The sequence below is a fragment of the Myodes glareolus genome, chromosome 12 (genome assembly GCF_982192425.1).
Source record: "Myodes glareolus chromosome 12, mMyoGla1.1, whole genome shotgun sequence".
NCBI classification, from domain to species: Eukaryota; Metazoa; Chordata; class Mammalia; order Rodentia; family Cricetidae; genus Myodes; species Myodes glareolus.
The window spans coordinates 13,150,862-13,164,766 of record NC_142037.1 but is presented as its reverse complement, the minus strand read 5'-3'; the positions used below and the strand labels follow the sequence as shown (position 1 = coordinate 13,164,766).

The window sequence follows — 13,905 nt, the reverse complement described above, 5'->3', positions numbered from 1 at the left end:
GTCTGCTGCCACCAGCCTCTACAGAACCACGCCCCGCCCCTTGCTACGTCCACGCCCCCAACTGGCTGAGGGGGCGGAGCCCTCCAGCCAATCAACTTTCTCCCGGGCCCGCCTCCCGCGCGTCTTTCAAAGACTTTCTCCGAACCAATGAGCAGTTAAAGGTTAAGCCAGGGCTCGGAGGAAAAAACAGAGAGAGGATATGATTGGTTGTTGGATGGCGCCGCGCCGCCTCCCAGGCGGATGGACCAATGGGTTAACGGGGGACAGACTCGGCGCGGGCTGAGACGAGGAGGCTGCGAGATCCGCCGCACTGGTTACGGCGAGCCGCGGCCAGCCATGAAGCCGGTGAGTGGGGCCGGCGGGACCCGAAGGAACCGCGCCGCGGGGACAGATGCTGACCGGCCTCGGCTGCGTGGCTGGGCGGGCAGCGGTGCGACTCGCACAGTAACTGTTCTGCGCGTCTGGGAGGTGGAGAGTGGCGGAGCTGACCGCCCCTGGGGGCTCACGACATCCCTGCCAGAGAGGGCCAAGCCAGTAGGCTGGAAACCTCAGATGCAAAGGCTGTCACAACCCAATTTATGAGTGACTTGATGCCTCTGATGCAAAGGCTGTCACAACCCCGTTTGTGGGTGACACCACGACCGCCACCCTCCCTCGGGGTCCCCTTGGGACTGCATCCTGTTCCCTGAAGGTCAGAATCGCTGGGCATGGGAAAACAGGGACGTCTAGCATGTTAGGATTTATCCACACCTGGCTGGGAGGGGTGGAGTGAATGGGCCATACAAGCTTAAAATCTTGTGGTTTTTAGGGGGGAGGGCAGGGAGTTGAAGCCCCACCTGACACCTGACTACCTCACAGCTGACACCCTACTTAAAGGGTTCATTTGGGTTCTGTTTATTTTTATACCGAAGAGCAGTCCTAAAAAACCCCAGTCCATAGCCTAAGTCAGTTGTCATGAGCTCCTCTGGCAAGACCTTTCTACAAGGGCTTGAAAGCCAAGCAGCCTGTTGTTTGGTTACTCTTGTGAGTCCTGTGTCCAGGCGTTGTCAGCTGTCCTTCACTCCTGCCTTCTGACTCCAGAGAAGAGGAATAAGCTGATCCTCTTCTATCCTATCTGATCTCTGAGTAGAGAGGAACTGAATACAAGTAGTGAAGCCTCTCTCTCCTCCTCTCTTGAGGTCTGCCTGCTTTCCATCTGGCATACGGGAATTCTGGGCTGTCCAGCACTGCCTGGAAAGTGGTGGATCAGTCACATTCCAGAATGATATGGGAATCACTCAGACACACATTCTTTTTTTTGCCACTCAATAACACGGAAGATGGTTCCACCTAGGGAGTGGGAAAGGATATGTTTTCTTCCATGTGAAAGTTCTGCATCCAGAATTGAGCTCCAGCTGCTTAGATCAGCATATAAGGTCGATCTGGGTTCTTCTAATCCAGTGACTCATAAAGATGAGGGGGAGCTGGTTCGCATGTGTTCACCCATTTGCTAGGTTGTATGGGATTATTTTGTAGAAAGAGGCTGAGCAGTTCCCGCTGGTCTTGTCTCTTCTGAGTCATCCCGACTGAATGCACAAACCTCCACCCACATTCTCTTTGGGGCTTTCTTTTGAGCCAGCCTGGCCATGTATTCCACTGTTCTAGAACTTGTGCCTCATCATAACTGGTTCAGCTCTTGAATTTTCACACTGACTGCTTTAACTTCCCTGTCTACCTAGAAACCTGCCGTTTCTTCAAAGCTTAGCACTTCCGCCATTCTGTAATTTTGCAGACTGCTGTCTTTTAGCTATGTTAAAGGTGGACAGGGTATCACAGGGTCTCCAGAGCATGCCAACACAAGGTCCAAGAGAAGCTTTAAAAGGAACAGGCAGATTGCACTTCAGAGCTGCACTCGGGTGCCTTGCCAGAGATTATCCAAGGACCAAATCCAGGAGTCAGATATTCTTTTGGTCTAAGTCTAATTCTGCCCACCGTACAGTGCCATGATTAATTAAATGGTCAGCACTAATCATTTAGTGATATTGCTGACAGTTTAGGTTAATGACCAAAAATCCACAAATATTAATTCAGTAGGTGTGTAATCAAGGATTGGCTATGTTAAAAAAAATCACATGCAAATATTCCTTGCAGTAATTTAATATAACATTTCTTTTGAAGCCCATTTCAATACAGGCAAGTGAATTTGATTCTTCAGATGAAGAGCCTATTGAAGATGAACAGACTCCAATTCAGATCTCATGGTATGTTAGCATTTCAGTGGTAAGCTACAGTGTTTGATGGTACAGCAGTTCTGGGCAAGATAATGCATGTAATTGTGAATAGCAAGTATTCTCTTCTGCCAACCTAGAATTTCCATCTTTAAGAGATTTCCTTATTCCATTATTTATTTACTATCTGATATGAAATAAAACCACATATCTCTCTTGTGGACATTGAAGAAAAAAATCTCTGTAGAAGCCATTAAGAAGTGGAATATTTTGAAATGATCTCCCACTAAAATTTATGTATTCTTTTAGAATTAGAGAAACCATTTGAATACTAAAAATAGGGTATTAATAATTTATCATTAAGTTAAATCCTATTTAGTACACAGAACTATTTGTTGTGTGATGTATCTATCAGCGGACCATTTAATATAGACGCCATATCAATATAACTGCGTTTCTTGCTGTGACAGACTACAACATACACAACTTAAGGGAGGAAAGGGTGGGTTTAGCCATCATTTCAGAGGTTTCCATCCATTATGTCAGGGGAGGGTGCAAGGCAGGGCAGAGGAGTTCAGACCACAGCTGTCAGGAAGCAGAATGGAACGATGACGTGAAGGGGCCAGGGAGGGGCATGTCCCCAGGGACATTCTTTCCAGTCAGCCGAGTCCCTCCTCCCTTCCCCTTCCAGTCATACATTTAGATTTTGAATCCAGCAAGAGACTGAGCCCTTCTTAGGACCTCCTGGCCTCACTGTCTCTGGAAATGTCCTTACAGAAATCCAGAGGTGTGCCTTCCCAATCAGTTAGGTGGTCCTTAATCCAGCCACACAGGTCAACATCAACCATCACAATCAAAACGTTTCTCTGTCAATCAACTTCCAAGTCTTGGCATGAGAGTTATGGTTGTGACAGGGTCTGTAAATCCAGCAACCAAATGGTTTCTCTCATCCCCATAAAGCCAGCAGCCTCACTGGGACTTGGCTTAGTGACAGAGCACATGGCTGTCAACCCCTGCGTCCAAGGCCCAGCACTGGAAGTAGAAGGTTCTGATCTCTCAAGAACATGCTGAGCACTAAGAGTTGTCGCCAAAGGTCCTTTACTCTGTCATCAAATAAACGTTACCTACCACGCTCCTTTTTAAACTCAAAACCGCACCCAGTTTTCTGTCCCAGCTGTTACCTCTGTGATGCCTCTGGCTTTTCTTCAAACTTATCTCCTGACTTACAGACAGGACCTCTGTCCCTGGGTATACAATTATATCTGTACGACAATTTAACCAAAAAAGCTTAACCTTGCAAAATTAATATTAAAATGGAATTTTCCAGTTCACTCAACTAAGGTTTCTACTGACTGGGCATCTCTGATCTGAAATCTTAAATAGCCCAAACCTACAACTTTTTGAGACTCACGCTGGCACTTGAAAAGATTTTTTATTCTGAGCATCTGAATTTTAGATCTTCGGGTTGGGATGCTCAGTTGGTCAAGCCTTTGCAATCATTCTAGAATCACTAAACTCCGAGCTCTGAAAAACATGTGATTCCAAGCATTTGGGATGCATACCACAGGTTACTGGCTCTACCTATAGGGGATCTTGTGGTAAACTTAAATTAGCTTTTTTCTGAAGATCTATGTGGTATTAAAGTCCCCCTTTCCAAACTTCCAGTCATTCTAGGCCTTTGGTCTTCCCTATCTGATTAACTGGTATTTTGCAGCCTCTGAAAAACGCTAAAACACCCTCACTCTGTGGCAGATGCTCCTGTTGAGTAGGCTAAATTTCCATTTTTAGCCTTTTTTTGTTTTTTGTTTTCAAGACAGGGTTTCTCTGTGTAGCTTTGAAACTCACTGTACAGACCAGGCTGACCTTGAACTCAGAGATCCGCCTGCCTCTGCCTCCTGAGCTGGGATTAAAGGTGCGTGCCACCACCATACAGCTCTATTTCTAGCTTTTAAAAAACTAAGCTTGGGAAATTTTTCTTCACAGGCTACCTCTGTCACGAGTGAATTGCTCACAGTTTCTCGGTTTATGTGCTCTTCCAGGTAGGTGAAAACACTCGGTTGGCTTCCTACTAATATTAGGGCAGACTTTTGTGAGCGGACAGGTTGATCTCAGAGCGCTGGGCAGCTTGTCTTCTGGAAGCCTTCAGGAGCACCTTCCAGGCCCAGGGCTACGTTTCTGACCAGCCTAGTTCAATGAGACTTAAAGCGCACAGCCAGGAGCTCCAGCACTGGGATCCCCGTCAGTAGATTTTCTGCGGCTGTTTCTAAGATTCTAAGAAATTAATATGTACATTTAGGATGGAATTGAAATGAATAGCCATGTGAAATGATTGTCTACAGTAGCTTGTGTGTGTTCAAATATGCCTTATTATACAACCCTAAAATAATTTTTTTCCTTGCCTTATCTATAGGTTGTAAATTTAAAGATGTTAGAAGAAACATTCACAAAGATACAGGTAGGTCACTATGAGAAAAGCCTACTACTAGCTTGTTTGTTTGTTTTAAGTATGAAAATCTGTCAAGCTGTTCTCTTCTCAATATATAAAATCAATTTTATGACATTTCTAATTGTGAACCCCTTACATGTGAAGCGGTACCTGATGGGCCCAGAGATCATCATTTATCTGGACATAACTTTGCTTGTCACAGTTCTGCTCACACATAGAAACTGTGTCCGGTGTTCGAATGTGTCCGTTCAAGGGAGAAAAGTTTATAAACAGAAAACTGGCATACTGCGGTGCCCATGTCTTTGAACACACTGTTCCTTGCAGACCTGACTGTGGTAGCACAAATTTAGCCTGAGCTGGGAGCCCCAGGGTAGCAGTCAAGTTGTCCACCCTTGGTCAGAATAAAGCCAGCATGCTGGTGGGCCAGGCAGCGGGAGCCATTTTCTTTGCTCAAGGATGCTCATGCCGCCGCAGTCTCCACTCCCTAGTGATAATCCCAGCAGTCTTCCTGCATATTATATGACAGTGACAAATGGGACATTTCATATTTTATTCTGATTGGGCCGGAATATTGTAACCTACTTAAACACTAAGAGCCTCCTCACACAGAAAATCAGTATCTACACTCGGTCTGAGTCTGACTGGTACAGAATTTTTAAACTCATCATACTTTGTCCTACTTGTTTTGGTAGGTGCATGTTCTGGTAGTTGGTTAATGTGCTTTATTTCTTACCTATCAAAAAGATGAGAAGAAAGGCATGGTGGTGCAATCCTTTAACCCCAGCGCAGAGGCAGGCAGATCTCTGTGTGTTCTCCACGCCAGCCAGGGTGACACAGTGAGACCCTGTCCCAAAATCAAAAGGGATGAAGAGTCTAATGCTTGGATTGGCCTTTGTGGTGCTTATAAGCATGTTCTGCTTTAGGTATACATACAATGGTGGGAAATAACTTGCATGTTCCATTTGGAGGACATAGCAAATACTATTTAAATCACTAGTTCAAAAACTAACCTTACACATTTTGGAGTTTCCTATTTGTTTAGTGGCTTTTATAATAGGAAGAGTCTAGGTTTTTCATTAACTCTATTTTTTTTAACAATGAAATCATTGATAGGATTTATTATATAGAACAGATCAAACACTTGGTGGGAGACCTAGAACTTCCTGCGGTGTATCCTCCCTGGGAAAATCTGAAAACCACCATATTTCAGAATCTGTCAAGTGTGTATGGAAGACAAATAGAAGATTATCCCCTCTTTCAAAAGTTTTATTAAATATGTTAAAATTATTTTGCGATTGTAACACTATGATAGTTTTATCAAGGTGAGACTATCTAAGCGGGACGTGATGGTGCAAGTCTGTAATCCCAGCGTTGAGGAAGTGCGCTGGAGGACATCCGATTTCAGCCCCCGTAGATTATACCAAAAGACCTGACTTAGAGAGCAAACACAACGGAATGCAGTCACAGCCACACATGGAAGCTGTGTACGGAATGACACTTTCTAGTTGCCACATTCAAAAGCTAAGACATAACTACCAGGCATGGTGGCACACACCTTAACCCTGGCACTCAGGAGGCAGAGGCCAGCCTGGTTTACAGAGTGAGTTCCAGGACAGCCAGAGCCATTACAGAGAAATCCTGTCTCTAAAAACAAAAACAAGACAAAGAAATTAATATTTTAATAATTTAATATATTCTAAGTATTATCATTTAAGCCTTTAAGTAGAAAGCAAACTATCCTTTTAATATTATTTTTAGTGAACAAAATAATGGGATTTATTACAACATTATTATATTTGCTCATGTTCATTTCACCCCAGCATCTTACCTTCCTCCCCCCACATAGTTCCCTCTGATTTCATGTCTGATTAAATATCTGTATCTTTAAAATATAAGTTGCACATATGAGACAAAACATGTAATCTTTTTCTTCTTTCCACATTCTTCTCTTTCCATCTTCTCCCTTTAGATTCTTCTTCATATAATCTCTGTTCTTTCATATGTGTGCATGTGTGAGTGTATGTGTATATATACATACATACTAGGAATATCATATACAGTATCTCCACACAAGAGGAAATATGCAATCAAGCATATTATTAGTAAGATCATTTCTATCTTTATTCTCTTTGTCTTTAAAGTAAGATATATGTTTTACACTTCAACTGCAAAGACTTTGTGCTTAGATAAATGTCCACAGGTTGGAGTGCAGAATTATTTGTTTTTAACTAAATAATTCAGAATGAATATTGCCATAAAGAAGGTCCAGAAGCTGGGGAACAGCTCAGTGGTTAAGAGTGGGTGCTGCTCTTGCAGGGGACCAGGGTTCAGTTCCCAGAACACACATGGAGTGGTTTTTAACACCTGTAGCTCCAGCTCCTGGAGATCTATTGCCCTCTTCTGGCCTCCACAAGCACCTGCACACATGTGCACATACCCTGACACAGACACACATATATGCACATAGTTTAAAAAGAAAATTTTTTTTTAAGTTCCAGTATAAAATCCTAGAGAAATATTTCTTGGTTCTAACTATTAAAATGAAAAGCTCTAAATCATTAAGGTTAGTGCAGTTAATGCCTTATTTTCTCAAGACCGGGTCTATAAAAGTAAATTCATGTTGGTTTGGTTCAGTGCAGTACAGCGGAAGAACACAGGACGTCAGCTGGAGATGATTTATAACACCTGCCTGAGAAAGGAAGGGTGAGAACGCACATGGCTAATTCATGGAAAAAGGACAACTTAAAAATAGTGCTATCATTCCTTCTCAGGAGTTTAAATATTAACTATTAAAGGCAGTATTTATTGCAAGGAAAACCTATATTTTGTGTTATAGCAATACCATCAGCCTATCTTGAAATTCATTCAAAAGCATTTTACTTATAAATCAATCTGCTTTAATTCTCATCAGCTTTTGGTTCAGGTATTTTCATCAGATATATCAGATTTACAAATTCTCAGCTGTTACTATTTTTGTGGAAGAATGTAACTCTATATATACTCTCTTGACTATTTAAACATGTCCTCTTTTATGTGTGCATCTGTGTGTGTCTTGGTCTTGGCAGAGGAACTAAAGAGCTACGGGATCCAAGACGTATTTGTTTTCTGCACCAGAGGGGAGCTGTCAAAATATAGAGTCCCAAACCTTCTGGACCTCTACCAACAGTCTGGAATTGTCACCCATCACCACCCAATTCCAGATGGAGGGACTCCTGACATAGGCAGCTGCTGGGAAATCATGGAGGAGCTGGCCACCTGCCTTAAAAACCACCGGAAAACCCTGATACAGTACGTTCTTTCCCTGGTCAGCGCACGAGCAGTACGCCAGTCACAGTGCTTCCTCACTGCCCGCGACCTCCCTCCTGTCAGGACTAGAGAGCTGCTGCGTGGAAAGTGCTAGCTCAGGGCCTGTGCAGAGGAAGCAGTCAGACACTTCCTGCCGCTGCCCTTCAGAAGGAATGGCAGGGAGTGCATCTGAGCGCCTACAGAGGAAGAGGAGAAGCAATGTCCCTTTCATCGCCACCAGAATATGTGGCATTGTTCTTGCTCTGTCACATCTCTTGTTGTCTCGGCTCATCAGCTGTTTTCATAGCAGTAAAGTTGCTTATCTTTCAAAATTCAGAGAAAAAAAATCCCTACAGAAAGCAGTCTTTTAAAATCTGACTTCCGAGGGCTGAGGAGGCAGCCCAGTGAATAACATACTTGCCACAAGTGTGAGGGCCTGAGTTTGATCCCCAGCACCCGAGTCAAAAGTTGGCATGGTGGAATCTCCTATAAAACAGCAGGCCCATCTCAAAGTAATGCAAAGGCAAAATTCCAGAATACACAACTGTGTATTTCTTTGTAGGCATATGCAAATTAGCATCAGGTGTAGCAACAAAAAATACAACTTTTAGGTCCATTTTCCAAACAGTTTCAAAGGTTTTTTTTTGTTTGTTTGTTTGTTTGTTCAAAAATTTCACAGCAACCTCTGTTTTGTGGAGATCGATGTAGATAAGTGGATGGGTGTTTCTGCATTGGAAGAATGCTTCAGGCTCATAAAAGCATCCAATGACTGGGCTTTTGCTTATTTCCCTACAATATACTTTTTTAGAGTCTTTGAAAACGACTGTCCAGCTTTGATGGCTGTTTTGCAGAACTGTTGCCATCTTCACAGTGCTAGGTCATGTGCACTAGCGTTCACTGGTCTCTTCCTCCGCCAGCCTGTGTTCTAAGCCATGATAAACACTGCCTCAGGCAACCCTCTATTATTAACGCTGGTTCACAGGTAAATGGTAAAAAAGCAAGCCAAAGAAGACCTTGGCCAGCTTCAGGATTCCAGCCCCTCCCTAACACTCTGTGCTTGAGACAGATGACATCATTCATTGTGTGGTTGGCAGTTGGTCCAGAAGCACTCACATTTTACCTAAAAGACTGATAGCCTTGATTCCTAGTTCTTTAGTGCTCCGTTTCTCAGCCATAGGTCTTGGGGTTCAGCAGTCAGAGTCCCTCCCCTTATGAATGAGCACACAGCTCTGGGGTGGTTAACTGCTCTGTGTACGGTGCTGTGCCGGGTGCTGTGCTGTGTCCTGGAGAGGTAACACGGGCAGAGGAGATGAAGTCTGAGCTGTACTGGGATAGAATGAAAATGGACGCACCTCAAAACTCTCTTTCCCTTTCAGCTGCTATGGAGGACTTGGAAGATCCTGTCTTGGTAAGAAATAGATTTTCACTAACTCTTCAACTTCAAAAAAGATAAACTCCTTCGGGAGACCTTGTCTCACTTTATAGTTCAGGAAAGAAAGCACAATGTAAGCTTACCAAGACTCAGGGATTGAGTAAAGCCTTAAACTTGGTTTTTCCTGGAAAGCGTGGGTGGGTGTGCCAGCTGTTCTGGGCCTGGCCTAGGAGGATCACTTGCAAGTCTTAGCACTGTGTCTGGGTTTCCTAATGTTCTTCCCATGAAGTGTTAGGACACTGACAGAAAATGCTAAAGAATATCCGGTGCCTCAGTATAAAACTCCCAGCACAGCAGGAGGAACAGGAGTTCAAGGTCATCCTTGGCTCTGTGGTGAGTTCAAGGTCAAGTAGGTCTACAGTGAGACCCTGACTCAAAAACCCCAAATAGAAAACAACAATGTAGTATAGTTACTTACTATTAATTTTTTAATTGATTTTCTTTTTAATGTATATGAACGCTCTCTCTGCATGTCTGCCTTTATGCCAGAAGAGGGCATCAGATCCCACTAGATGGTTCTGAGCCACCATGTGGTCTCTGGAAATTGAACTCAGGATCTCTGGAAGAGCATTGAGTGCTCTTTAACACTGAGCCATCTCTCCAGCCTCTGTGTATTAATTTTAAAGTGTGCTGCCAAAAGAATTTTATTGTAAAACAGGATAAACGGGATCCAAGTGAACAACATATGAGAGGCCACTGCCAGAATGAGAAGATTGTACATAGAATGGGGCGGGGGGCTCACACAGCATGTATGTGGTCAGGAAATACATCTAGATAATATGTAACGTACCCATATAGATAGACCAACATGGCAACTAAAGAGTGAGCAAAGGACCTGAGTAAACATCTCCCCAGAATACACACGGCCAAAAAGCACACAACAACGGTGCCCAGTAACGCCATCTAGCTATGGTGGCGATGTTAAAATGGTAAGAATCAGCACACACTCCAAGAAACGGGAGCTCAGCACTACTGCTTGGGATGTAAAACCGCAACTGCTCTTTAAAATTAGTCTGTTTCTCAGCCATGGAAACAGAGTTACCCTGACCCAAAACTCTACTCCTAGCTCTGTACACAAGAGAAATGGAGCCCACGTTCACACAGAAACGTGTAAGCCAATGTTTGTAGCAACAAAGCCACTAGTACGAATCACGTAAGCCTCAAAAGCACGGACTATAGGGTCTGACTTTTAGCAATCACACTGAACAGAGTTTGCTGTGGCCATAGAAGCCTAATTGACTGTCTAGTCTCTTTACAACAAAAGCAAACCAGTTTTTAATAACCCATTATTTTTCTGTCATGTTCTCAGTAGCTGCTTGTCTCCTCCTATACTTGTCTGACTCAATATCACCCCAGCAAGCCATAGACAGCCTTCGAGATGTCAGGGGATCTGGGGCCATACAGACCATCAAGGTAAGAGGGCCTTCAGCTGAAATTCCAAATCCTGATGCACATATATGTGCATTTACATGTAAATACAACCAAGCTATCTGCACAAACCACTGAATTTTGAACAAAATAATGACGGTGTTAAACCTTGTGCTTTGCTCGCTGAGGGATGTGACTGTTCAGCTCTGCCCCGGTCAGTTCTGGGGCTGATGCTCACACTTGGTCAGGAAATGGCTACTGTAACCTTTTCTTGGGGAGACTTGCAGCCCAAGCAATCTAAAGATCCTACCGTGCCCCTGTGCAGCAGTGCTTATTTTATTGTCCGTTGCCATGGATACCAGATGCCTTCTATTCTCCTGAACATGTAGAAACAAGTAGGAAGAAGGCAGCGGCACCACGCCGGATGTGACAATCACGGATGGCGCTGTTTGTGCGCACCCCAAGTTCATCTGCCCTCCCGTGGTACCAGCTTAGCCTGTCATCCGCCTGGTGCTCACGAATCCTCACCCGCAGGCTGCCTGTGGTCCAGTCTCCCTTTCCTGGATTAGCAGACTACACCAGCATCAAGTACTGGGACTTACTGTACTAACTCATTCAGGTCAAGCAAACTGCTTCTCAAGGTTTAAACATGGCCATTCATAAAATACACCTTACTGCATCTACTTCTCTACAGAAGTTCTGAAAATAGAACTCCCTTTATTCTGTTAGCATCAAATACTTCAAATTTAGGAAGTTCAGTCGCCTTTTTCTAACAAGAGCCATGGTCCAATATGTATGCATTATACATGTGTCACCGAAATGAGGCCGACACTCATGTGGGTGTCAGCTCATCGCCTGGACATTCCGTAGCTAATGGGTCCTCCCCACCTCTCCCGAGGAAAGCCAGCATGGCAGGGTTTCACTATCAGGGACGGTGGCTATCAGAGCTGTCTTTTGGAAAGAGATTTCAACTTCAATAAATTGTCAAAAAGCACTTACTTAGCTTATCTGTATAATGATGTTTGGTTTTTAAATTTTTTATTTATGAAAATTATTCCAAATGGACTGTCCTCAAAAGTACCAGTAGCAGCCATGTGGTAGTGGCGCATGCCTTTAATCCCAGCACTTGGGAGGCAGAAGCAGGCGGATCTCTGTGAGTTCAAGGCCAGCCTGGTCTACAAAGCCAGTTCCAGGATGGGCTCCAAGCTACAGAGAAACCCTGTCTCAAAAAAACAAAAAAGGGGGGGGGGGTGTGGGGAGCACCAGTAGCTTGGGCTTCTATAAACACCTGCTAGACTGTGTCTCTGTTGTTAGAGAGAATGCCCTCCTCCATATTCAGTAGGGGGGGGGGAGGGGGACCACACAAGCAAAAAGTAGGCCCTTCCACCCTGGACAGAAGATGCCCTTTGACTGTTAGTCCTCAGCAATAAAGAAAGCATTGTATAGATTTATAAAACCCTCTTGTGAATTTCATCCTGCCTTTCAGTAAGGATAGCTTCCTTACCCAACCTCACCTCTGACCCTGCCCCTCCCACCTCCTGGCTTGGCCAGCACCTCCTCCTCCTGTTCTTAGCAAGTATGGGGTCTATCTACTCTGGTCCTAGTTTTCTGGACTTCAACCTATCTTTACTCTTTTTTTTCTTTCCAGCAATATAATTATCTTCATGAGTTCCGGGATAAATTAACTACGTACCTATCATCAAGAGATTCACTATCAAGATCTGTGTCCAGATAATGAAGATTTCAAATCCATGCCTACGTATGAAGTTCCCAAGTTCTCTAGCACAATTTGTATTGACGCAGAACTACTAGTGCTGCCATCCTGAATATAAATGTTATGTGTGGATCCTCCAAACGCTTTGGGTCATGAATCTGCACAGTTGATACAGTTGTCTTTCTAGAAGTGCACTGACTTTCTTGCTTACCTAGAGGACGCCAGGGAAAGGAAAGAAAAACACTGGGCTTTCATTGCTTACCCCGCTTTGGCCTCCTCTGACTGTCACTGGTAGGCATGTGACACAGTAAAAATGAAGTTTTGTATGCAGACCCACAGTTCCCAGTGTCCAGGTGGAGGGCAGAGGGCAGAGGGCAGGGGCAGGAGTCAGTTCTCTTCCTTCATGTGGGCTCCAGGGTCAATTCAGACCGTCAGGATTGGTGGCAAGTGCCTCTCTTCGGTGAGCCATCTCTCACACACCCTACTTACTACTTTTAAAAAATTTTTACCCTTCCCCCCCTCCTGAAATTCTCTTTTCCTACTTCACTACTTACAGAATTACAAGGGACTCTTGAGTTTAGAGCTGGCTCCCTCCCAGCGCACCTCACCACCATGGGGACAACCTAGTGCTTCCATGCACACTTGGCATGTTTCTTCTTTTCATTTTTGAGACAGGCTCTTACTCTGTAGACCAGGCTGGTCTTGAACTCACAGAGATCTACCTGCCTCAGCCTCCCTCAAGTGCTGGGATTAAAGGTGTGCGCCACCACGACCAACTAACTAGCTTCTAGAATTTATGATTCCTTTAAAAAATATTGAGAAAGATGGGAGAATCATACAGGACTAGTATCAAATGTTTAATTCAGGGACTTTTTAAAAAACCTCAAGACAATCCCAAAAGTTGTGTGTGTGTGTGTGTGTGTGTGTGTTTAATTTGGTTTTGTTTGTTTGTTTTTTCGTACATACTGCGATTACAACCAGTTTTAAAATCACAGTACCTGGAAGCTTTAGCCAGCGACAGACCGACACCAGCAAATGTCCGTGTGTGGAGAATGAGGTCCACCGGGATATATGAGACAGGGCCTCAGTTTCTAGACCTTGCCCAGTAGGCTAGGCTGTCAGTGAGCTCTGGACTCATCTTCATCTTCCCAGCACTAGGATTACAAGTACACATCGGATTTTTACCTCAGTATTGAGAAGCAAACGCATGTTCTCAGCTCACAGGGCAAACACTCCATCGACAGAACCACCGCCCTAGCCCCAGACTCCAGCAACTTCTACAGTCACTGCTCTAAGACAGAGCTCATTCCCGAATAATCAACTGGATTTTCATAGTACCTCTCAGTTCCCATTGCAAGTGTCAAACTACCACATTCAGATGCTTCACTAAACTATTCTAATACCACGCACATGGGAAAATTTTTAATTACACGCAGCAGGGAAACATTAGTCC

General features: G+C 44.2%; 1 protein-coding gene across 5 annotated transcripts; it reads left to right on the top strand.

The window, feature by feature from the left end:
• Window positions 1-219: 219 nt before the first annotated feature.
• Cdkn3 (cyclin dependent kinase inhibitor 3) lies at window positions 220-12,593 on the top strand. Of its 5 annotated transcripts, none has more exons than XM_085698484.2 (9): window positions 220-345; window positions 2,158-2,240; window positions 4,191-4,246; window positions 4,618-4,662; window positions 7,719-7,941; window positions 9,315-9,346; window positions 10,683-10,783; window positions 11,128-11,326; window positions 12,387-12,593. In XM_085698484.2, the coding sequence occupies exons 1-8, from the start codon at window positions 241-243 to the stop codon at window positions 11,305-11,307; spliced, it is 825 nt and encodes a 274-aa protein (XP_085554610.2). In that variant the 5' UTR covers window positions 220-240; the 3' UTR covers window positions 11,308-11,326; window positions 12,387-12,593. The 5 variants fall into 5 exon arrangements, with proteins under 5 accessions (XP_085554610.2, XP_085554609.2, XP_048285924.2 ...); XM_085698483.2 differs by having other exon boundaries at window positions 10,680-10,783; XM_048429967.3 differs by lacking the exon at window positions 11,128-11,326.
• The last annotated feature ends 1,312 nt before the right edge of the window (window positions 12,594-13,905 follow it).